At 41.8% G+C, this 25,201-nt stretch overlaps 1 protein-coding gene across 1 annotated transcript; it reads left to right on the forward strand.

Moving 5' to 3' along the window:
- The first annotated feature begins 840 nt into the window (after nucleotides 1-840).
- Nucleotides 841-23,226, forward strand: med28 (mediator complex subunit 28). The gene is made up of 4 exons (XM_041175568.1): nucleotides 841-1,040; nucleotides 5,972-6,038; nucleotides 15,277-15,389; nucleotides 22,657-23,226. The coding sequence occupies exons 1-4, from the start codon at nucleotides 876-878 to the stop codon at nucleotides 22,852-22,854; spliced, it is 543 nt and encodes a 180-aa protein (XP_041031502.1). The 5' UTR covers nucleotides 841-875; the 3' UTR covers nucleotides 22,855-23,226.
- Nucleotides 23,227-25,201: the final 1,975 nt, after the last annotated feature.

The raw sequence follows: 25,201 nt of genomic DNA on the forward strand, positions 1-25,201 counted from the left end.
TGCGTTTTCCTTCTCTCCCGGCCCAGCGTGTAAAGGTTTTTGGGGAAGGAGAAGGAGGAGGGTGCGTGTGTTTGATTACAATGTAATAATGTGAATGTAAATCACATCGGAGTATAGTTATGCCACGCCTTGCATATCATGTCATTATTATACAGGAAAGGTAGGCCATTGCTGCGATGTGCCCCCAAATCAAGTTTTTCATTGAAAAATTGCAATATGCAAATAATTATTCTTGCAAACAATTTAATTTTGTTTGATATAAATGCTATGAATAAAACACGAATCGCAACATTTCTTACCTGGAAAAACTCAGCAGGTCTGGCAGCATCGGCGGAGAAGAAGAGTTGACGTTTCGAGTCCTCATGACCCTTCGACAGAACTTGAGTTCGAGTCCAAGAAAGACTTGTTTCTTGGACTCGAACTCAAGTTCTGTCGAAGGGTCATGAGGACTCGAAACGTCAACTCTTTTCTTCTCCGCCGATGCTGCCAGACCTGCTGAGTTTTTCCAGGTAATTCTGTTTTTGTTTTGGATTTCCAGCATCCGCAGTTTTTTTGTTTTTATCGCAACATTTCTTGCTTAGGCTCTGCCAGGTCCCCAACACAGACTCTGATCCCATTACCCTCTGCAGATACATCCTCCCTTCCGCAGACCCAAACCATTCCATTCCTCCTCTACCCCACGCCTCTACCTCCGCCCCATTTATAGCCCCGCCCACTCCCACAGCCACGCCCCCTCCAAGCCCCACCACTCTAGCTATATCCCATCTCTAGCCCCGCCCCTCCAACCCCATCGCTATAGCTATAGCCCCGCCTCCTCCCCATTCCCCGAACGTCGTCGTCGTGGGGCTACGCGTGCGCAGACAGCACTACGTAAGATGGCCGCCTCGCTTCCCGGGATGTTTCCGCATCCGTCGCAGAATCCGCCACCTCCGCCTCCTGGACCCGGACCTGGACCCCCAGCACCCACCGGGGTCAGTCTCACTGCAGCTCCGCCTAGGCCTCCTAGCACTCTTGTTGACGAGCTCGAGGCGTCATTTGAGGTAAAGGTTGCACCCGAGTGAAGGGAGAGGAGATGGGAGATAATAAAGGGTAAGGGACAAGAGGCGATCGGATAGGGGTGTAGGAGCACGGTGAAGGAAGGGCGAGGCGAGGGGTGGGTGGGGTGGCGGAGTGGCAAAGCGAGTGCGCGTGAAGGAGCTGAGATGGGTAGCCGAGGAGCAAATGGAGTCGGCTGAAGGGTGGAGAAGAGTAACGGAGGGTCAAAGGGAGTGTATGGGGGTGGAGGGAGGGAGGGGGATTGTGAGGCAGGCTGCATGGAGGGAGGGGGGTTTACAGAGCGGCAAAGGGAAGGAGGGGGTTTGCAGGGTGCGGCAAAATGAGGGAGGGGGTTTGTGGGGAGCCAGCAAATGGAAGGAGGGAGGTAGTTTACCGGGGGCAGCACAGGGAAGGGGGGTCGTGGCGGGGAAGGTGTGTTGGGGGAAGGTAGAGAGTGGAGCTCGGTGGCGACGGGAGAAGTGACAGGAGAGTGGGCGCGGGACATGGAGAGTGGGCAGAATAGACTGCAAAGGGGGAGTGGGCGTGGGAGGGGTGAAGGTAGAGTAGTCAGGGGGAGGGGACCGCGCTAAGGCTGAGGTCAAGGAAAGGATAGATTGGTATAGTCACAGTGTAAGGGTAAAGAAGGGACGAACTCCTGAAATGTGTGCGAGAACTTTTCCAATCAGTATGTTTCCTGCCCAATGAGGAAGAAAGCAATGTTTTCATTCAGTTCTGGTGAATGAAGTGGAGTACGTTTCATTGAGAACACATTTGAGGAACAGTAATCACTATCATATTTAGAATAGTTCTCAAAAAGGATAATGTATCTTCAAGAGTAAAAAATATTTAATTGGAGGAGGGCTTATCTCCCTAAGTTATAAAGAATCTTGTCTGGGTGGATTGGAATCAAAAATTGGTGGGCAAAGTAGTAATTGGGATGTCTTTATAGAGGAGATAGCTTGGATACAGAAAATGCACATTTCCATGAAGGGAAAAGGAAAGACATCTCTAACATTTGAGCTCCGGGGTGACTAAAGATAAAGAAGTTAAAATGAGACAAAAAGGCTCATGGCTATAACAACAACACTGATGAAGAGTCACACAGACTCAAAACTTTAACTCTGTCTTCCCCTCCATGGATGCTGTCACACCTGCTGGGTTTTTCTGGTGATTTTTGTTTTTGTTTCAGATTTCCAGCATCTGCAGTATTTTGCATTTATTATTATGGCTATAATAACTTTCATATTACAATAAAAAAAATTGGGAAGTTGAGAGATCAGGAATGATGGGGTTGATTTGGGAGCCAAAAAGGAGACTGTCTTGTGGAGGCTTGATAAATGTTTTTCAAACTGGGAGGAAGTACATTGTTGTGTTCCCTGTGTCAGTGTTGCAACCACTGCTTTTTTTCATTTATGTTAATGACCTGGACTTGGGTATTCAGTGCATCATTTAAAAGTTTGCAGATGATATGGAACTCAGAAATGGAGTAAACAAATAGGATAATAACCAGTTTCAAGTGGGGCTTAGTTAGACATGTGTTAAAATGAGCAAACAATTTGCAGATGAAAGTTAATGCAGGGAAGTGTGTAGCGAAACATTTTCGTACAAAGAATGAGGAGAGAATATGAGTTAAGTGGTACAATTTTAAAGGAAAGTGCAGGGACAGACACCTGGGGGTGAATGTACATAAATCTTTGAAGGTGGTAGGTCAAGTATAGAATGTTGTTAGAAAATCGAATGGGTTCCTTGGCTTTATTTATCGAGGCATAGCGCCCAAAAGCAAAGAAGTTATACCTTTATAAATACAGGTTAGGCCTCAGTTGGTGTATTGTGCCCGCTTCTGGACACCGCATTTTCAGAGCAGGATGTTAAGGCCTTGAAGAGGGCACAGAAGAGCTTTACTAGAACGGTACCAGAGATGAGGGACTTCAGTTATGTGCAGGGACCAAAGGAGCTTGGGTTGTTCTCCATTGAACAGAGAAAGCTAAGAGAAGATTTGATAGAAGTGTTCATTAATCATGAAGGGCTTAGAAAGAGTAAATAAGGAGAAATAGTTTCCAGTGGCAGGAGAGGAAACATTTTTACACAGCATCAGAACTGAACCAACAGCACTGCCTGAAAATTCAGTTGTTGTATTCAAAAGTGGATTGAATAGCTACTTGAAGGGAAATAATTTACAAGGCTATGGGGAAAGACTGGGGTTATTACCAACGAGCTGGCAAAGGCACAATGGACCAAATGACCAAATTTCTGAGGGGCGGCACTGGGGTCAGGAGAAGGCACTTGGTGCACAGCATTGGACATCTTAATTTAAGAAATGAAAAGATGTGGAAATGGTTCATTAATCATGAACAATGAATTTAGTTATTGAAGAGACACTGAAAGCTTGGACTGTTCCATTAGAATAGAGACAGTTAAGTGCGGAAACCATTTATGTTCAAAATTTTAGAACTTTGAAAAGGCAGATGAAGAGCATTTGTTTCCAGTGGTTGGTTAAACATTGAAGATCACCAAAGAAACAAAGTTGGAGACAACAGAAACATTTTCTAGCGTTATTAGATTCTACCATATAGTGCTGATAGAGAATTACAATCACTTTCACAAATGCAACCAGCTGAAAGGCCACTTCCTCTTCTGATTCAAGATGCTAGATGTTGGTTACATTTAAGTTGGGAGATGTATATCAAACATTGATTGCATTTTGATTAAGTGGATACTCAGGTGCTCATTGAATCCCTGCGTAGGGACTGCATTGTTTCTGTTCACTGAGTATTAGATATGTAGCAGGCGTTGACTGTAGTGTATATATTGGTTGATTTTGTATGAAATATGTTTCAGTTTTGGGTATACAGATTGTTAAATGAAATCTAAGTTGTAGGATGTCAGGAGTGAGCAGTGGGTATGAACCAGAGTCAAGGGAAGGCACTGTGATTCCGTGATTGGACATTTGCTAAATAATCCTCAGTGTGCTAAGAGTTATGCTGACAACCAACTTAAGATTGTCAATCCTGCTCGCAGTGTGGCACATTTGTGTGTGCTAGAAGATACATATATTACTACACAGGAGCATCATCTTTGCAGACAAAAAGAACATGTACACACATTGTGTCTGTTTCAGCCAAACAAAATAAATGACAGCCATTCGCTGACTTATTCCTCAGGGCAATGACTTAACCAATCAGGGTCAAGCTGCCTGGTTTAAATTTCAAACAGTGCTTGGAAGTTAACTGTCAGGCACCATACTGGTACATTCTCCATGGCAATGCCTCTAACATTCAGAGTCCGTTTGCCAGCCAATCAGCACTATCTTCTCATACAGTCTAAATTGTTGTTTTCCCCTTATATTGGTATTCTTGTGAAGCGTCCTGACAAGTGCAAGATGAAAAGCTTCAACGTGTCTTTTTTTTTTCAGCAATATTCAAGCTCTGTACCCCCAAAAAGCAATTACTCATGGATTGCCCTGGTGCTTGTTCACAGCGGAAGGGTCACTTTCCACAGTAGTTGCTGATTCTTTGGTTTCTCACTGGAGCAGTCGTGGCTTGTTGATTCTCTTTTCTTTTGGAGACAGCGGTGTTGATTCAGAATCCTCCTTTAAGAACTCTGTTTGCAGCAGTGAGGTCTCCTGTTGGGTTTTCAAATCATAAACAGCTCAGCTTTGTTTTCAGAGAAAGAAATGAGGGGTGGGTAAGGCTTTTGCCTTTTCTATCCCTGTGGCAGTCTATCTCACTATTAGTTCAAATCCAATATATTGTACTCAAGAGCTAGGTCACTTGACCTGTCTCTGGTTTCAATTTGGATCTATCTTAGCCACTGCCTTTGATAGCTCTGTAGACTCTGTCTCCATAAAGCAGCTTGTGTGCTTTGCAAATGCAACATAGTAGCTGCAGTAGGACAGTGTCCTATGTTTAGCAAACGTGTTCTTTGCAAAATGTTCAATATATATGTCCACTGATGACATTGGTTTCCATATCTTTAAAAGGGCATGGAGGTACTGGAAAAAGTGAAAAAAAATTACCAGAATTAAACCAGAACCCAACTATCAGGAACAATGAAGAGGCTGTGGCTCTTTTCTCTAAGAAAAAGAAGACGGAGAGGTAACCTGAAACAGGTCTTTAAAATTATCAAGAAGTTCAGTAGATATTTGCACTTGTGCTTAGTCTGAAAATAGGGGACACGCACAAAATAGTAATTAATCCAATAAAGAATTCATGAGAAACTCAGAGTGGTAATGATATGGAACTTGCTACCACAAGGAGTGGTTGAAGTCATTAGCATAAATGCATTTATGGGGAAGCTAGTTATGAACATGAGTGAGAATGGAATGGAAGGGTTTTTAGATAAGGTGAGATGAAGTAGGGTGCAAGGAAGCTCATAAGGAGCAGAAATACTGGCATGCATCAGTTGGGCCAAATGGCCTGGTTTTACGCTGTGTATAATACTATAATGCTGCTGTGCCCTTCTGCTTGTCATCTCTTGGCTCTCGGGTTCTTTTGTCTTTGCCATGATTTCTACCATCTTGTTTCATTTCTGTTTGAGCTCTAGGCTTTCAAGTACAAATTGGATTTAAAATCTCTATGTGGAACAGTTCCATCTGCTTCTTTACTGGCCCGGATTATGTCACACCTCAGAGTCTGTTGGTTGCTCTTTCAACACCTATTGAATGATCTCCATTCAGCTTTCCCAGGCAATGATCTATTTTACATACTTTATACATTTTGTGCTTCGTTTCCACAGAATCCTTGTAATTGGATATAAAAGTACCTGCTCTGAAGAATAGTCATAAGGACTCGAAACGTTAACTTTGCCTTTCTCTCCACAGATGCTGTTAGACCTGCTGAGTTTTTCCACCTTTTCTGTTTTTGTTTCACACTTATACAAGATTGTTTGTTGACTAAATGTTGGAAAATTGGAAGCATTAATTGTGAATTTCTTGTAGGCATGCTTTGCATCACTGGTCAGTCAAGACTATGTGAATGGAACTGATCAAGAGGAAATTCGAACAGGTGAGATGCCTTGGAAAAATGCACATAATTATGTAATATATGTTTGTTGAACATATTCGTAGATCTTTTAGTTCAATTAACAATTAGCTTGTCTGTGCACTTTGTTGCTTTGCTTATTGTAAGGGTCATGTCTTAAATTCTGTGGGTTGAAGTAAGGTACTTTATTTTAAAAAGTATCTTGTATTCTGACCTGAGATGCAGCAGTTGGATTGGCTATGAAAGTTCTCAATGTTACATTGTGGAAGAAACTTTTCCCAAAGCATTTTTGCACTATTACAAAGGTGGTGTGAACTATTGTAACAATTACCTTAAATAATCCTTTTTTGCATACATAAGGTTGAATATGCTATTCAAAATCATATAGTGCAGGGGACAACATCTACTTTTGATTATTAATGTGGTCTGATGATTGACAAAGGGAAATATGACATAAAATATGCAGATGATAAGATTTAAAATTATGCCTAATGTTCCAACTCAAACCTAACTTGATTTGTATGGATGTAGTGTTACCTCTGTTTTTGTACTCCAGATCACTTTTTATAAAACCTAGGATTGCATTCATGTTTTTACAACTCTATCAACTGTTCTTATGCTTGATAGAGGGGAGGCTCTTCTTATAATTTACTCCTCAGTAGAGTCCACAACACTAAAAGTTAGATGTCTCAGATTTATTAAGCACATAATTAAACATACACTTAGCAGAAGCAGTTAAGGAAAACCTTGTGTGTTTTATCCAGAGAATTCAAACATGCTATAATTTTAAGCTTGTTTTTCAGGTGGATCACCTTAATTGAATTCTATAGTATTTGTTCCAACAGCCATTCTTGTACCTTTTTTTTTACTCCTTATGTCCTAATTTGAATGTTTCATCGGATTACCAAATACAACTTCGTAGTTTTAGTGGTAGCAATGACAGCAGAACTATCAGTTTTCATTGTCATTAATCCTCTGAGATTATATTGCAATCCTGGCTAACTATGTCTGTGATAAGTGTCTATAGTTTGTGCAACTTCAGCTCAAAGGTTGCTGAAGTTACACACACTGTGGGCATCCAGGAGGGGAAGAATTACCTGGACAGAAAATGAAAGGTTATTTATCCGAATGTGCAAATAATCCTCAATAAAATAGATATACTGGTGGCACAAATAGAGATAGATGGTTTTGATCTAATTGCCATTTCAGGGAGTTAGCTACAAGGTGACCAAGGTTGGAAAATAAATATTCCAGGATGTATAGCATTTCAAAATGACATACTGAATAGAAAAGGAGAAGTAGCCCTGATAGTGAAGGATGACATAAGGACAGTTGTGAGAAAGAATCTTTGTTCAAAAGATCCAGATGTAGAACCATTATAGGTGGAGATTAGGAAAAGCAAGTGTTAGAAAATGGGAGTCGTGTCTCTCTCTCTCTCCCCCCACCCCCACCATCAGTAGTCATACCTGTTGGACAGAGCATTGGAGCTTGTAACAAAGGCAATGTAATAATTTTGGAGGGATTTTAATCTCCAGACACTAGGCCAATCAATTTGACAAAAGTAGTCTGCAAGATAAGTTTGTGGAATGCGTTCATGATGATTTAAACAAATTGTGAAACTAACTAGGGATAAAGCTATTTTAGATCTAGTATTGTACAATGAGGTAGGGTCAATTAATAATCTCATAGTAAAAGATCCACTGGGAAATAGTGATCACAGTATAATTGAATTCCATGATCATTTTGAAAGCGACATATTCTATCACGAGCAAGAATCTTAAAGTCAATTATATAGGTAGGAGGGGAGAGCTAGCTAAATTTAATTGGGTAAATAGACTAAAAAGTATGTGGTAAATAAACAGTGGAAAACATTTCAAAAAATCATTCAAAATGTTCAACAAAATACGTTCTGTTAAAAACACACACTCAGCAAGAAAATCCATCCGTAGTTTACTAAGTATTATCTTAAAAGACAGGCTTATAATGTTGTAAAAAAAATAGTAAGTCTGAGGATAGGGATTGTTTTAGAAACTAGCAAAAGATCGCCAAAATGTTGTTAATAAGGGAAAAAAATAAAGTAGCCAGGAATATATTGGTGTAAGATTGACAACTTCTGGATTCTGCATGAACAGTTAAATATGGGAATCCAGAATCTGCTATCATTAAATCCATGCTTCTCCATAGCATGTGCTGTTCAAACCCCCTCAGATACAGTCAATTAGAAGTCACTGAAATAATGAGAGCCTCGCCTTTTATACTTTAATATTGCTATTAGAAAAGTCTTGAAGTTCATACTTTGTTAATGAGGTAACTGAATTTTTAAATGTACTAAATTCACTAATGTCCTTTGGGAAAGGAAATCTGCTGTTCTTACCTGGTCTGGCCTACACGTGGCTCCAGGCCCACAGAAATGTGGTTGACTCTTAAAAGTGCTCTGAAATGGTTTAGCAAGCCACTCACCCAATTGTATCAAACAGCTATGAAGTCTATAAGGAATGAAACTGGGCGAACCACTTGACATCGACTTAAGCACTGGAAACAACAATGGCAAATTCAGCCCTGTCGACCCTGCTAAGCCCTCCTTACTAACATCTGGGGTCTTGTGCCAAGATTGGGAGAGCTGTTTTACAGACTAGTCAAGCAACAGCCTGACGTCATCATACTCATGGAGTTATACCTTATGGTGGTCCTAGACACCACCATCACCTTCCCTGGGTATGTCCTGTCCTGCAGGACACACCCAGCAGAGGTGGCAGCACAGTGGTCTGCAGTTCAGTGAGAGTTGCCCTGGGAGCCCTCTGCATCAACTCTTGACCCCATGAAGCCTTATGGCAGCAGGTCAAACATGAGCAAGGAAATCTCCTGATTACTACATACCGCCGTCGTGACAACACCCCCCCCCCCCCCCCCCCCCCCCACCCCCAACCAAAGCAGCTGATGAGTCATTACTCCTCCATGTTGAACACCACTTGGAGGAAGCACTATGGGTGACAAGAGCACAGAATGTACTCTGGCTGGGGAACGTCAATGTTCATCACCTAGAGTGGTGCGGTAGCATTGCTACTGACCAATTCCTAAAGGACATAGCTGCTAGATTGGGTCTGCGGCAGGTGGTGAGGGAACCAACAAGAGGGAAACACATACATGACCTCATCCTCCCCAGTCTGCGTGCTGCAGATGCATTTGTCCATGACAGCATCGATGGGAGTGACCACCTCACAGCCCTTGCAGAGACCAAGTTCTGTCTTCACATTGAGGATACCCGCCATCGTGTTGTGTGGCACTATTGCCATGCTAAGTGGGATAGATTTCAAACAGATCTAGCAACTCAAGACTGGATGACTGAGGCTCTGTGGGCCATCAACAGCAGCAGAATTGTACTGGACGTAATCTATAACCTCATGGCCCGGCATATCCCCCAATCTACCATTGCCACCAAGCCTCAGGGGTCAACCCTGGTTCAGTGAAGAGTGCAGGAGGGCATGCCAGGAGCAGCACCAGGCATACCTAAAACTGAGGTATCAACCTGGCGAAGCTACAACACAGGACTACCTGCATGCCAAACAGTGAAACCAGCATGCAGTAGACAGAGCTAAGCAATCCCACAAGCAACAGATCAGATCTAAGCTCTATAGTCCTACCACATTCAGCCATGAATGGTGGTGGACAATTAAACAACTCATTGGAGGAGGGGACTCTACAAATATCCCCGTCCTCAAAGATGGGGAAATACGTCAGTGCACAAGATAAGGCTGAAGCATTTGCAACAATCTTCAGTTAGAAATGCCAAGTGGATGACCCATCTCGGTCACCTCCTCCGGAGGTCCCCAGCACCACAGCCGATTCGATTTACTCCACTTAATACCAAGAAGTGGCTGAAGGCACTGGATCTGCAAAGGCTATGGGCCCTGATAAAATTCCGGCAATAGTACTTGTGCTCTAGAACTTGCAGCGCCCCTAGCCAAGTTGTTCTAGTACTGTATCTACCCAGCAATATGGAAGATTGCTCAGGTATGTCCTGCACACAAAAAGCCAGACAGATCCAACCTGGCCAGTTACTGTCAGTCTAGTCTTGATCATCAGTAAAGTAATGGAAGGTGTCATCAACAGTGCTATCAAGTGGCACTTGCTTAGGAATAACCTGCTCACTGACGCTCAGTTTAGGTTCCGCTAGGATCACTCAGCTTCTGACCTCATTACAGCCTTAGTTAAAACATGGACAGAAGAGCTGAACAACAGAGATGAGGTGACATCAAGGCAGCATTTGACCGAGTGTGGCATCAAGGAGCCTTAGCAAAACAGGAACCAATGGGAATCAGTGGAAAACTCTCCACTGGTTGGAGTCATTCCTAGCACAAAGGAAGATAGTTGTGGTTGTCAAAGGTCAGTCATCTTGGCTCCAGGACATCTCTACAGGAGCTCCTCAGGGTAGTGACCCAGGCCCAACCATCTTCAGCTGCTTCATCAATGACCTGCCTTCCATCATAAGATCAGAAGTGTGGATGTTCGCTGATGATTGCACAATGTTCACCATTTGCGATGCCTCATACTGAAGCAGTCCATGTCCAAATGCAACAAGATCCTTACAATGTCCAGACTTGGGTTCATAGGTGGCAAGTAACGTTTGCAGAACACAAGTACCAGGCAATGACCATCTCCAACAAGAGAGAATCTAACCATCTTCCTTTGACATTCAGTGGCATTACCATCACTGAATCCCCCACTGTCAACATCCTGAGGGTTACCATTGACCAGAAACTGAACTGGACTAGCCACATAAATACTGTGGCTACAAGAGCAGGTCAGAGACTAGGAATCTTGTGGCAAGTAACTCACCTCCTGACTTCCCAAAACGTGTCCACCATCTACAAGGTTCAAGACAGGAGTTTGATGTAATACTCTCCAGTTGTCTGGATAGTTGTAGCTCCAACAGCACTTTGGAAGCTCAACACCATCCAGGATAAAGCAACCTGCTTGATTAGCACCCCATCCAAACATTCACTTCTTCCACTACAAGCACATTGGCAGCAGTTTGTACCATCTGCAAGATGCACTGCAGAAACTCACCAAGGCTCATTAGAGAGCACATTCCAAACCCACAACTTCTACCTTCTAGAAGCTAGAAGGACAAGGGCAGCAGATGTATGGAAACATCACCACCTGACTCAGAAATATATCACCATTCTTTCACTGCTGGCCTAGCCAGAGACACCCACATCCCATAAATGAATTAAAAAAACGACTTAGTCTTTGGCTCTTGATGACTAATTTTACGAACATACAAATTAGGAGCAGGAGTAGGCCACTCGGCACCTTGAGCCTGCTCCGACATTCAATAAGATCATGGCTGATCTAATTTTAACCTCACCTTCACACTGCTGCCTACCCTGATATCCTTTCACCCCCTTGCTTATCAAGAATCTATCTATTTCTGCCTTAAAAGATATTCAAAGACATTGCCTTGACCACCTTTTGAGGAAGAGAATTCCATTGTGTCAACTGAGAGAAAAAACTTTTCCTCATCTCCATTTTAAATGAGTGATCTCTTATTTTGAAACAGTGGCCCCTAGTTCTAGATTCTCCCAAAAGAGGAAACATCCTTTCCATATCCACCCTATCAATTCCCCTCAGGATTATATATATGTTTCAATCAAGTCACCTCTTACTCTTCTAAACTCCAGCAGATAAGACAACCCGCCCATTCCCGCTATTAATCTAGTAAATCTTCTCTGAACTGCTTACAATGCATTTACATCTTTCCTTAAATAAGGAGATAATACTGTACACAGTACTTCAGATGTGGTCTCACCAGTGTCCTGTATAACAGAAGCATAACCTCCCTACTCTTGTATTCAATTCCTCTTGCACTAAACAAAAACATTCTATTAGCTTTGCTAATCATTTGCTGCGCCTGCATACTAACCTTTTGCGATTCATGCGCTAAGATACCCCGATCCCTCTGCATCTCAGAGCTCTGCAATCTTTCAACGAGTATATAATTTTTTTTATTTGTCCTGCCAGAATGGATAATTTCACATTTTCGCACATTACACTCCATTTGCCAGATCTTTGCCCACTTACCTAGCCTCTCTATATCCTTTTGTCACCTCCCTATGTCCTCTCCACAACTTACTTTCCTACCTATTTTTGTTTCATCAGTAAATTTAACAACCATACCATTGGTCCCTTCATCCAAATCATTTATATAAATTGTAAAGAGTTGGGGCACCAACACTGATCCCTGTGGCACACCATTCGTCACATCCTACCAACCAGAAAATGACCCATTTATGCCTACTGTTCCAAGTTAGCTAACCAATCTTCTATCCATGCCAAAATGTTACGCCATACCATGGGCTTTTATTTTCTGCAATAGACTTTAATGAGGCATCTTATCAAATGCATGCTGAAAATCTAAGTACAGTACATCCACCAGTTTCCCTTCATCCACAGCACCCCTGTTACTACTTCAAAGAACTCCAATAAATTGTTTTAACATTATTTCTCTTTCACAAAGCTATATTGACTGTGCCTGATTACCTTGAATTGATCTAAGTGTCTTGTTATAATGTCTTTAATAATAGCTTCTAACGTTTCCCAACGACAGATGTTAAGCTATCTGACCTACAGCTTTCTGTCTATCTCCCTTTTTGAAAAAAGGAGTTACATTAGCTATTTTCCAAGCAAATGGGACCTTCCCTGAATTTAGTGAATTTTGAAAAATTAAAAGCAACACATCAGCTATCGCGAGATAAAAGCAAAATGCTCCAGATGCAGGAAATCTGAAATAAAAACAGAAAATGCTGAAAAAATTCAGCGTGTCTGGCAGTACTAGAGAGAGAAACACAGTTAACATTTTGAAGCCATATGACTCTTCAGAGCTGAAGAGAAGCAGAAATATGTTGAAATTTATACTGTGCAAGAGGAGCTAGAGCACGTGGAATGAGGAAGGTCAGGGTTAGGTGGGAGCTCAGGAGAGATTGACCAAGGTGTAATGGACATAAGGCAAAGGGAGTGTTAAAGACTAAAGGTGCTGACAGTGGTATAAAGGTAAGATAGCAGAACAAGAGTCAGCGTTCTGTGAAAGCACAACATAAAAAAACACTACAGATGACCCTGTGGATGGGGGGTGGAGGGTAGTGTTGGGTAAAAGGATAAAAAGAATAGAAAAAAATGGATAAATACTTAAATAAATGAACAAATATAAAGGGATTAAAAAGGGTCGAAGATGGAGGAGAGAGTTCATGGTCTGAAGTTGTTGAACTCAACATTAACTTAACACTGACTTAACATTGAGTTTTCCTTTTCCCTGCAGTGCCTAAAGCGCCATTTCTAACTATTACCCTAATCTCTTCCCTTTTGCTTGCTTGCAAGCTGTTACCCACATTACCTTTCTCGCTTGAGCCCTCCGCCCCCGCCACAACCGTCAAACTCCACTTACTGGTTTGAAGCTTCTATGACCGTCCTATTTATCCTTTCCGCAAGAACCTTGTTTCCAATCTGGTTCAGGTGGAGCCCATCTGAAAAGAACATTTCCTTTCTATTCCAATGCTGATGCCAGTGTCCCATGAAATGGAACTCCTCTTTCCAACACCACTCCTTCAGCCATTTGTTCACCATCTGAATCTGCTGATCCTCGCACCAACTTCCACATAGCTTGGGTAATAGCCTTGAGTCCTAGAACTCCTAGTTCATGGTATTTTCCAAACAGGACCTATTGCTTACTCTTTCTTATGCTGTTGGTCCCGATGTGGAAAGCAGCAATGATATCCTCCCTCTCCCTCTCCAATATATTTCAGGCTGTTTTGAGATGTCACTCAGACGCGGCACCAAGTAGGCAACAAACCACCTGGGAGTCCCAAACCTTACAAGGGTTTCGGTCTGTACCCCGAATTATTAAATCCCCGCCAACTAATATATTTTGCTGCCTGTCCTTTCCCCTCCCCACTTTGGACAGCTTCCTGTTCCAAAATGCCAGCGTCTACATTCTGGTTGTCCAACTGATGGTCTTTATCCATATCCTCACAGGTCGTACTGTTGGGGGTGATTATGATATCCTGGCCAATATTTGTCCCTCAGCATCACTTGCAGGAAGAACAGATTTATCTGGTTATTTATCTGATTATGTTTGAGAGACGTTGCTGTGTGCAAATTATCTGCCATTGAAATAGAACAATGACTACACTTCAAATGCAATTCATTAGTTGTAAAGCACATTGGGACTCCTGAGATTGTGAACTGTGCCATATCAGTGTAAAGTCATTCTACTTTTCTATCCTTTGATGTTTGAGAGCAAAAAATGAAGTTTGTACCCTAATCAGCTCCTGTTCAAAGTTACCTGTTGTTTGTCCATTGCCTCATTTGGCAGTTTTGCTTTATATTGTCCATTTCCCTTATTAGCTAGTTGATTTTTTCCTCCACTGTCCAGTATCTTTTATCTTTGTTTCCTTTTTCTCTTTTTGTATTGATTCTGATTTTACAGGCATTGTATCTTCCAAATTTCCCTAACTGTCTGCAACTAAATATAGGTTGCCTCTTATTATTGTGGGCTGACTAAAGTCCTTAAAAAATCTTTGTTTACATAATATTTTTGTTATAAAAAATTGTAGTTTGATATTTTCCTGACATGATTTTGAATTACAAACGTGATCCTCTGATTTAGGGCTTTTGCAAGATAAATTTTGATGGTGCAATTTAAAACCCTTGTTTTCCAAACATTGTGTTAGACCACTTTCCATAACATTGCAGCCTGCTTTGTCAAAATAATGGGAATCTTGATCTGGATCTGTGATTATCTATTCAGTGTGCTTCAGATTCAAAATTGTGGGACTTCGGGCAGGGACTGAGTGGAAGATAAACACTTCCCACAAGAAGGTTAGGAGAAGAATTAAAGAACCAGTAGTTCTGTTTTAATTTGGCCCTTTTCCAATGCTTCATGGAAGCTTGTTTTCCAGTAGCAATTTCTTTGCTATCTTTTCTTAAGAGCAAGGAAAGAACAAGAGACTGCATTGATTGCTAGATTAAGCAACATAGTACAGCTGACTGGGCATATTGGACAAGCTTATCTGCTAAGGACAACTAACAAAGAGGCCAGATAATTAGAAGGTTATGTTATTATCAATGTGACATTTTTCACTTTTCTTCACTATTTCTCATTTTTCTTAGTTATATTGATACAGGTTTTGATGTATTTGTATTCAGATTATTATAATTTTTTTCTAAAGTAATTTTTCTATAAATGTGATGATTCATTTTCCCATAGGTGTAGAGCAATGCATCCAAAAGTTTTTGGACGTCGCCAGACAAACGGAGTGTTTCTTTCTTCAGAAAAGGCTACAGCTTGCTGTACAAAAACCTGAACAAGTCATAAAAGAGGTGAAGAGACTTTATTTTCTATGGCTTTATGCCTTTATTTCCTTTTTCTGAATAAGTTGTCCAGAGGGCAAAATCAATTGAGAATTGAGTAATGGGTATTTTTTTTTAAACTTAAGATCCATAATAAAACTTAATGGAGTTAGCATTTCTGGATCTAAGATGCTGGTCGGACCACTGAGATATCTTATTAGTTTAAAGAGAAATACTTGTTGAAATGTGTTTACTCAGGGAACTTATTAAATGACCAAACACTCGTTCGTACTTCTACTATCTGTCAAAAATATATGATGTGTCTGCAAATTATAAAATCATCAGCTGCAGAATTTGACTCCATTTTTGGGGGAGATGCCTCCTCACCTCTGGATTTCAGTGGCAGAAAAAATATGGATTTGTGCCCACAGGAGTCAGTTTTGGCAGCCCAAAAAAATTTGAATCTGACTAGGGGAGACCACACTCAGTTTCTCCTGCCATATCCCTTTTTTTCTAGCAGCTGGAGCAACCATGATTAGAATGAGTTACTTCCCACTGCTGCTTCGACCTACCAGCATTTGACAGTTGAAACATGTATTTTTGCTTCTGTAACTTTTATATTCATCAAGTCCTGGGGGACTATCCACTGGGATCAGTGATTGACTTATCAGTGGAAGTCTAGTCACCAACTACAGCTTTTTCAGTTAAAAGCAAAAAACTGTGGATGCTGGAAATCCAAAACAAAAACAAAAATACCTGGAAAAACTCAGCAGGTCTGACAGCATCTGCGGAGAGGAACACAGTTAACGTTTCAAGTCTGTATGACTCTTCAACAGAACTAAGGAAAAATAGAAAAGAGGTGAAATATAAAATAAAAATACCTGGAAAAACTCAGTAGGTCTGGCAGCATCTGCGGAGAGGAACAAATATAAGCTGGTTTAAGGGGGGGTGGTACAGGTGGAGCTGGATAGAGGGCCGGTGATAGGTGGAGATAACCAAAAGATGTCATAGACAAAAGAACAAAGAGGTGTTGAAGGTGGTGATATTATCTAAGGAATGTGATAATAAAGGTACAGATAGCCGGGGCGGGGTGGGGGGGAAGGGATCGAAATAGGCTAAAAGGCAGAGATAAAACAATACATGGAAATACATTTAAAAATAATGGAAATAGGTGGGAAAAGAAAAATCCATATAAATTATTGGAAAAGTTGTGGGGGGGGATTGGAAAGGGGGTGGGGATGGAGGAAAGAGTTCATGATCTAAAATTGTTGAACTCAATATTCAGTCTGGAAGGCTGTAAAGTGCCTAGTCGGAAGATGAGATGCTGTTCTTGTCATGGGAAGGTGCTGTGGGAGGGGGTTGAGGAGTAGGGGGTGATGGAGGAGTGGACCAGGGAGTCCCGGAGGGAACGATCCCTGCAGGATGCCGCTGGCGGGGTGAAGGGAAGATGTGTTTGGTGGTGACATCATGCTGGAGTTGGTGGAAAAGGCGGAGGATGATCCTTTAAATACGGAGGCTGGTGGGGTGATAAGTGAGGACAAGGGGGACCCTGTCATGGTTTTGGGAGGGAGAGGAAGGTGTGAGGGCAGATGCGCGGGAGATGGGCTGGACACAGTTGAGGGCCCTGTCAACCATTTGTGCCAACTCCATGATGCCACCTCCAAACACATCTCCCCGCCCCCCCGGCATTCTGCAGGGATCGTTCCCTCCGGGACACCCTGGTCCACTACTCCAACACCCCCTGCACCTCAACCCCCTCCCACGGCACCTTCTCATGCAACCACAGAAGGTGCAACACCTGCCCCTTTACATCCCCTCTCTTCACCGTCCAAGGGCCCAAACACTTCTTTCAAGTGAAGCAGCATTTCACTTGCATTTCCCTCAATTTTGTCTACTGCATTCGTTGCTCCCAATGCGGTTTCCTCTACATTGGAGAGACCAAACACAGACTGGGTGACCGCTTTGCAGAACACCTTCGGTCTGTCCGCAAGCATGACCCAGACCTCCCTGTCGCTTGCCATTTCAACACTCCACCTTGCTCTCATACCCACATGTCTGTCCTTGGCCTGCTGCATTGTTCCAGTGAAGCTCAACGCAAACTGGAGGAACAACCATATCTTCCAACTCAGCACTTTACAGCCTTCTGGACTGAATATTGAGTTCAACAATTTTAGATCATGAACTCTCTCCTCCATTCCCACCCCCTTTCCAATCCCACCCCCCCCCCAACTTTTCCAATAATTTATATGGATTTTTCTTTTCTCACCTATTTCCATTATTTTTAAATGTATTTCCATGTATTGTTTTATCTCTGCCTTTTAGCCTATTTCGATCCCTTCCCCCCACCCCACCCCCATTAGGGCTATCTGTACCTTTATTATCACATTCCTTAGATAATATCACCAGCTTCAACACCTCTTTGTCCTTTTGTCTATGACATCTTTTGGTTATCTCCACCTATCACTGGCCCTCTATCCAGCTCTACTTGCGGGGCCCCCCCCCCCCCCCCCCCCCCACCCCCCAACCAGCTTATATTTCACCTCTTTTCTATTTTTCCTTAGTTCTGTTGAAGAGTTATACGGACTCGAAACATTAACTGTGTTCCTCTCCACAGATGCTGTCAGACCTGCTGAGTTTTCCCAGGTATTTTCTGTTTTTGTTACAGCTTTTTCAGTTTTGTCTCAGGAAATGATTGAGGTTCACACCTCAGTGCTCTGCTGTTATGCATCTCTGATCTGGACATCAGTTTGTTTGCTGATTGTAATCATGCCTTTGTAGCTTAGTTACCCAAGTGTTTATTCATGTGCGTGTTTTAGCTGCTCCTTAGATGCCTAGATGAAAAACTCTTTAACCTCTGTCACCTCCATGCCAGTACTAATCCACAATTTGCAGATGACTGCAGTGTCATTGCACACCCTGCACCATATTTGTAAGCCACCCTCAATCTCTTCAGCTCTACGTACAAGAAACTTGGCCTGCCCTTGAAAGTTGCCCAAAAAAATTAACTTCGATACATCGGCCACTGTATCCGCGTGGCTGAAAATCATCTCCTGCGCCAGGCCCTGTTCTCTCAGTTCTTAGATGGCCAATGTTCCTGGGGAGGGCAAATAAAATGCTTCAAAGATACTCTCAAGTTTACTTTGAAGGGCGGCAACATATAACTTAATGACTGGCAGGAGCTTGCCAATTGCTCTGAATAGTGACAACTTGTCCATTAAGTTACATTACACTTCGAGTCCCAATGCCTTGATGATGAGGCAGAATGATGGCAGAGTAGGAAGGAAAAAAAGCAAATCCTGCACTTCTGATCCCACTACCTCATGGGACATCCTGCCCCAGTTCCCAAAGATCTGTGGGTCTAAAATTGGCCTGCTGAGTCACATGAAGACCTATGGCAGAAATGCATGACCCTGAATAGATATCATCCTCAAATTGAGTGACAGTCACGGACGACAATTGACCAGAACATCAGGGATAACTCCCCTTCTTATCATGTCCACAGACAGGCTATACATGGCCCAGCTGGAACTGGACACATTTTTGCGCCTTGTTGAATTCGGCAAGATCTGCAACAGTGCAGGGTTCCTCTAGCGATAGGCATTGCAGGAGATGTTGCATAGTCTGTAGCTCAGTTCCACATTCACAAGTTGTCGGGCTGGTTGTATATCCCCATTTGCTTGGTGACACCTTTGAACGACCCACACCAGTCCTAAGTCTGTTAAGGCACTTCCAGGTTGCCCAGTTGCAATTAGCTCCTGGGGGAAGGCTTTCATCCAGTAGAATTTCCATCGCTGGGGGTTGTTTGAGACTGGCGAGCCAGTCTTTCCAAAAGGCGATGCAGGTTTCAGATGGGGTTGATTGTGATGGAACAACACTGTTCATGAAGCTCTTACTTGACTTTAGACTGCTGGGTGTAGGTGTACGACCATGTAGAGGGTGCCTCTCATCTGATGTTTGACGGAGTCGTTCTTTCTTGCTGGCTACCGTTCTTCCTATATCAGGGGGAGCGATACCCACCAGGTTATATAGACTGTTGGTGTTTGTTGGTTTTAAACAACCTGTGATAAGTCTGCAGCTTGCATTCAGAATGGCATCCATCTTCTTAGCATGAATAGATCTTTCCCATGCAGGGCTCCCCTGTTCTTTGAATAGTATTAAATGATATTTCGTGTTCATCTGAGACGAAAGACGCGGCCTCAGTTTAATGCCTCTTCAAGAGACGGTATCTACGACAATGCAGCACCTCCTCCGTAGTGTGCTGGAGTATCAGCCTAGATTTTTGTCTGCTGGTGTTTCTTGATTGGATCCTTGAATCAGTAACCTTCTGACTGAGGGGTGAGGGTGCTATCACTGAGGCACGGCTGACGTATAAAAAGGGGATTCAAGCAGTGGAATCACATGGCCAAACCGGGTAAGGACATTAGTGAACCAGTTGGGTATGGCAATCCTGTAGTTTTCTTGGTCGCCATTATGAATACCAGCTTTTTAATCCAGATTATTTAATTAAATTTTAATTCTCCATCTTCCAAGGTGGGATTGGAACTCCAATCTCCAGATAATTAGTCCAGGCCTCTGAATTACTAGGCCAATAATGCAACATAACATTATGCTACTGTCCACCGTACTTTCAAAAGTTAAAGTGCAAGGACCCGGATTGCTCAAACTAGGGTTGTATGCTCTGTAATTCTGAGGGTTAAGGGGTAATTTGATTGAAGTTCTCAATATGTTAAGGGGTGTATAGAGAGTAAATAGAAAATTGGTTGGGGAGTTTAGGACTAGTGGAGATAGCCTTGAACATAGAACCAGACCTTAAAGCAGGGAGTCCCAAACTGTGGGTCGTGACCCCGACGAGAATTTGGAGTTACAATTTCTGAGGCAACAATAGCTGCTCTGGAGCTCAGACTGAATGTTAACAGCTGCAAGGCCCCTTTAAATCCTCGCATTTTTTTCTAATGGTGGGTATGGCCTAACAGAGACCTTTGAGACCTGATTGCAATTGTAAAATCAGCCAGTGAAATAGTTTCTTTTAAAAGGATGCAGTTTAAACATCTACCACATTCAACTTCATTTCCCCTCCCACTCAGCTCAAGCCCACCTCTGCCACTCCCCCAACCCCTCCCTGCTGAGCAGCTTACATACTCCCCAGGTTATCACTGGGGCGTTAAAATGGGGTCACACCGGGCAAATGTTTGAGAAGCGCTGCTTTAAGGTGAAACATTTCTACACACCAAAGTGGAAGAAGCTTGGAACCTTTTCTACGAAAGGCAGTTGATGCTTGATGAATAAATTTAAGTCTGAGATTGAAGATTTTTGTTAACAAATTGTATTAAGGGTCTGGAGCAGAGGTGGTGGGTACCCAGATATAGATAGGTGAAATGAGTGGGCAAAAAGTTGGCAAATGGAGTATATGATGTTGGGAAATGTGAGGTTCACTTTGGCAGGAAGAATAGAAAAGCAGAATATTATTTAAATGGAGTGAGACTGCAGAATGCTGCAGTACAGAGGGATCTAGGTATCCTTGTACATGAATGCAAAAAGTTAGCATGCACGTACAGCAAGTAATTAGGAAGGCAAATGGAAGGATGGCCTTTAATGCAAGAGTTTTGGAGTATAAAAGTGTCATGGGTCTGCCAGTTCCACTGCTTTGTTCTACTCGACTGTGTATTTTGGAAATTTTTGCCTCAGTGTATATTAACAATGTATTCCTAACCACATTATGCCTTATTAGTATTTAAGCATTTGACTGTTGTTGAAAAACAGACATGCTGTTGAGGTTTTTTGTCTTGCACTCATCAAGACAGAATCGTAAGAATACCCAATTTCAAAGAGAACAACAGTTTATACTGCATGAGAAGAGGGTGCTGATTGGTTGGCAAGTGGACTCTGCTTGATTGAAGCCTTGCTAAGGAGGATGCACAGGGAACAGTTAATTGCCAAGCTATTGTTTAAATTTAAACCAGGAAAGTTGACTTTAGTTAAGGCATTGCCATAGTGAATGAACCAGGGAATGGTTGGCTCCCAAACTTTTGCTTAATTGAAATGTTGGAATGCATGAACGTGTTCTTTCTGTTTGCACAGGACAGGGCCCTATGTGTGAATGTGTGGCTTCTAGCGCGTATAAATGAACCACACTGTGAGCTCAACCGATGATCTTAAATTGGTTGTCAGTGTAATTCTTCGCGCAGTCAGGATTGTTTAGCAAGTGTTGTTCAATTATGGAATCACATCTGATGTTGGGCATAGTGCTATGAGTTTTGCAAGCATGGGCTGGTTGAATACAGTCAGTACTTTGCCTGTTGTGAACAGCCAAAGGGACGTGCTGTTTGATACGATCTAGCAGCCCTTGGGATGTACAGCCTACATAGCTGGCATTATATCAGCACTGAAAATTCATAGACCACATTACTCTCTTGTGTTGTAGGCAAATCCTTTTTTGGCTTAATGCCAGGATACCAACTCGTGTTGTTACTATAAAGTAGCAGCATGAAATGGCTAGTTTCACCTGTTGCTCAAACTTTTGAGACACCCTACCCATACAGGGTAATCAGGTAGACTGGGCTCTTTTCAGGGCCGAAAGTCCTAAGACTTTCTTCCTACCACACAAATGAGTAATGTGATATATGAATTTCAGTACTGGTGTGATGCTATGTATGTAGTCATATGTCCCAACGACTGGGTCATATCGAACGCATCCTTTCGGTTGTTCGCAACAAGCTAAGTACTGACTGTACTCAACTAGCTCATGCTTTCAAAACTTAGAACATAATGTCCAACAATAGATGTGATTCTATGATTGGACAACACTTACTAAACAATCCCATTTATATGAAAAATTACACTAACAAACAATTTAAGATTATCAGTCGGGCTTGCAGTATGGCTCCTTAACGTGGACTAGAAGCTACGTACACTTGCACACAGGGCCCTGTCCTTTGCACACAAAAAGAATGTGCGGATGCATTCTGCCGTTTTCAGCTAAAAAGCTTGAGTGACAACCAATCTCTGGTTCATTTTACATGGCAACGTCTTGACCAATCAGAGTCGACTTGCCTGCTTTGAATTTAAACAAAATGTTGTTTAATTGTTCCCTGGTGTATTCTCCATGGCAATGCTTCAATCAATTAGCACCCTCTTTTCATGCAGTATAAATTGTTCCCTGTGCGATTTGGTAATCTTGCGATTCTGTCCTGACAAAAGTTTCAGCTGCATGTCTTTTTCTTTTCAGCAATACTCAAATTTAAGCATTAGATTCCTCTGTATTTTGGACAAGTTCTTAAATATGTATATTGTTTTACAGGATGTTTCTGAATTAAAAAATGAGCTACAGAGAAAGGAAGCCTTGATCCAGAAGCACCTAAGCAAGCTGCGCCACTGGCAACAAGTCTTGGAAGATATTAATGTGCAGCCCAAAAAATCAGCAGACCTAGCTCAAGGACCTTTGGCCTATCTTGAACAAGCATCTGCAAATATCCCAGCTCCACTAAAGCAAACATGAAAATTATACACATAGGCCAAGATGTTTGGAACTGTTTTACCTATTCTGCTACCCCAGTGACGCCACCCTCCTGGCTCCCCCCTGCAACTCCCCCATCAGTACAAAACAACAGTTCCAGTTAATTTCTTGAATAGAGGGAGATGCCAAATATACATATACAGTGACTAAATCACTTTGCAATTACTTTCAGTTGGACTGTAAGGTATAAATTACTGATACATGCATCTTCAGATCAGTTGTCAATGTGAAAATGTGTTTAATTATATTGTTGACATTGTTATAAAGCTGTACAAAAAAACTATGTATTGCTATTATGTATGTTGCGGAATTTCTGCAATTTTCAGAGCAATTAAAATAAAGGATGCTATTGAACTTTTTTCTAGGTAGCTTTTGTTAAACACATGGAATTTTTAAAAACGTGTTAAATGTCTTGTGGAATGCAGTTAACCTGTTCACATTGGCAATCCTTTTCAATAAGAGTCCTTGATGGAGACAGCATTTAGCTGGTATATTTGGACATTGAGACCTTGATGCCACTACCACTGTGTACACCTGGCGGTAAAGTAAAAGAATGGGCCTTCAAATCAAAATCAGGCCTTGATTTCTGTGCTTTAGAATTTATTTAAGATCTCTAGATTTGGCAATTGTGCCTTTTGGATTGGAAATTTGCAATTGCCACTACTAAAGCCAGGAGGGAGGAACCAAAAAACCGCAAATCAATCAATTCAACATCAGCCATGTGACATTACTCAACTTTGTCCCCAGGATAGAGTGATTGAACACTTAAACAAGTCTGAGCTGATCAGAGGTTTGGGTATCTCAGATTTCTGACTGAAACAATTCACACACCTTCAAGATCAAGCAAACCTGTGAGTATCTGGTTTGCAAGACCCTGGCGGGAACCTTTTCTGGATAATGGCTTGGATGTTTTCAAAAGGCCTCAAGACATTGATGTAAGGTTGCAGGCTTGTCTATGTACTTTTTTCAGAAATCTGGAACAGCTTCTGATACATTTATCTTGCCAAAAACTAAAAGTTTGTAAATACTTCCTGTCTGCAAAACTTGATTTCCTGTTGTCATTCATTGTTTTTGAGTCAGTTTTTCCATTAAAAATCTGTGCCCATCTTTGTCATGGAAATTTCCTAACAAAGTTTGATATTGAGTACAAAAACAAAAACAGAATTACCTGGAAAAACTCAGCAGGTTTTCTTTTCACTCAACTCTTTTCTTCTCCGCCGATGCTGCCAGACCTGCTGAGTTTTTCCAGGTAATTTTGTTTTTGTTTTGGATTTCCAGCATCCGCAGTTTTTTTTGTTTTTATTTTTGATATTGAGTAATTGGGTCTGAATCCAAAAGGGTGTGCGCTTGTGTATAGAGCAGCTTTCACAATTTCAGGATGTTCCAAAGTACTTCATAACAAATGACATGCTCTTGAAGTGGGTCACTGGTATGTAATATGGCCATTATTCGAGAAATATGTTTTGTGAAAAAACATTGTTACTTTCCCCATTACTGAAATTGCTAACATTCAAAATAAGGGCTTAAACCAATTTTTTAAAATGAAGTTGCATATTTCATAACTAAATATATATTTCACAACTTGATTATGCAGAGCCTTGATACCTTTGCCCAGAACTTTGATTTGAACTGAATTTTTACATTCCAGTTTGAGTGTCTGCAATGTGGTTAATGACACATGCTGTTCAGTCAGCTGCACAGAATTTTTTTAAGCTTATGATGGTTTTTGTCTAGTCTTTAAAATTATTTGAAGAAAAAGGACAAATTTCAACAGCTACAGGTAAACTTTGTAGTTTTAAAAAAAAAAGTAAAATAATTCATGAGATGGGACTCGTCCTATTGGGAAAGCTTGAACAAAATAGGCCAAACTCTGGAGTTTAGAAGAATGAGAGGTGATCTCATGGACACCAGATTCAGAGGGTTATGACAGGGTAGATGCTGAGAAACTATTTCTCTTGCCTCAAGTGTCTAGAAGGGGCATAGTCTTGAGATAAGGAGACTGCCATTTCAGACTAAGATGAGAAATTTCTTCATTTGGGGCTGTGAATCTTTGGAATTCTCTATCCCAGTGGGCTAGGTCATTGAGTACATTCAAGACTGAAATTGCTGAATTTTTAGCTTCTAAAGGAATCAAGGGATAAGGAGATCAGGGACAGTGAGGTTGAGGATCAGCCATGATCTTATTAAAGGGCAGCACAAGCCTGACATATCTAGCCTACCCCTATTTCTTCTGTTAGAATGTAAAACAAAAAATCTGCTTATGCAGCTGTTGCAACTTTTATGCCCGAGGATCTTCAGAAATAGACATTGAAGATGGTCTTTTCTCGTG

This window comes from Carcharodon carcharias, chromosome 1, assembly GCF_017639515.1.
Source record: "Carcharodon carcharias isolate sCarCar2 chromosome 1, sCarCar2.pri, whole genome shotgun sequence".
Taxonomy (NCBI): Eukaryota; Metazoa; Chordata; class Chondrichthyes; order Lamniformes; family Lamnidae; genus Carcharodon; species Carcharodon carcharias.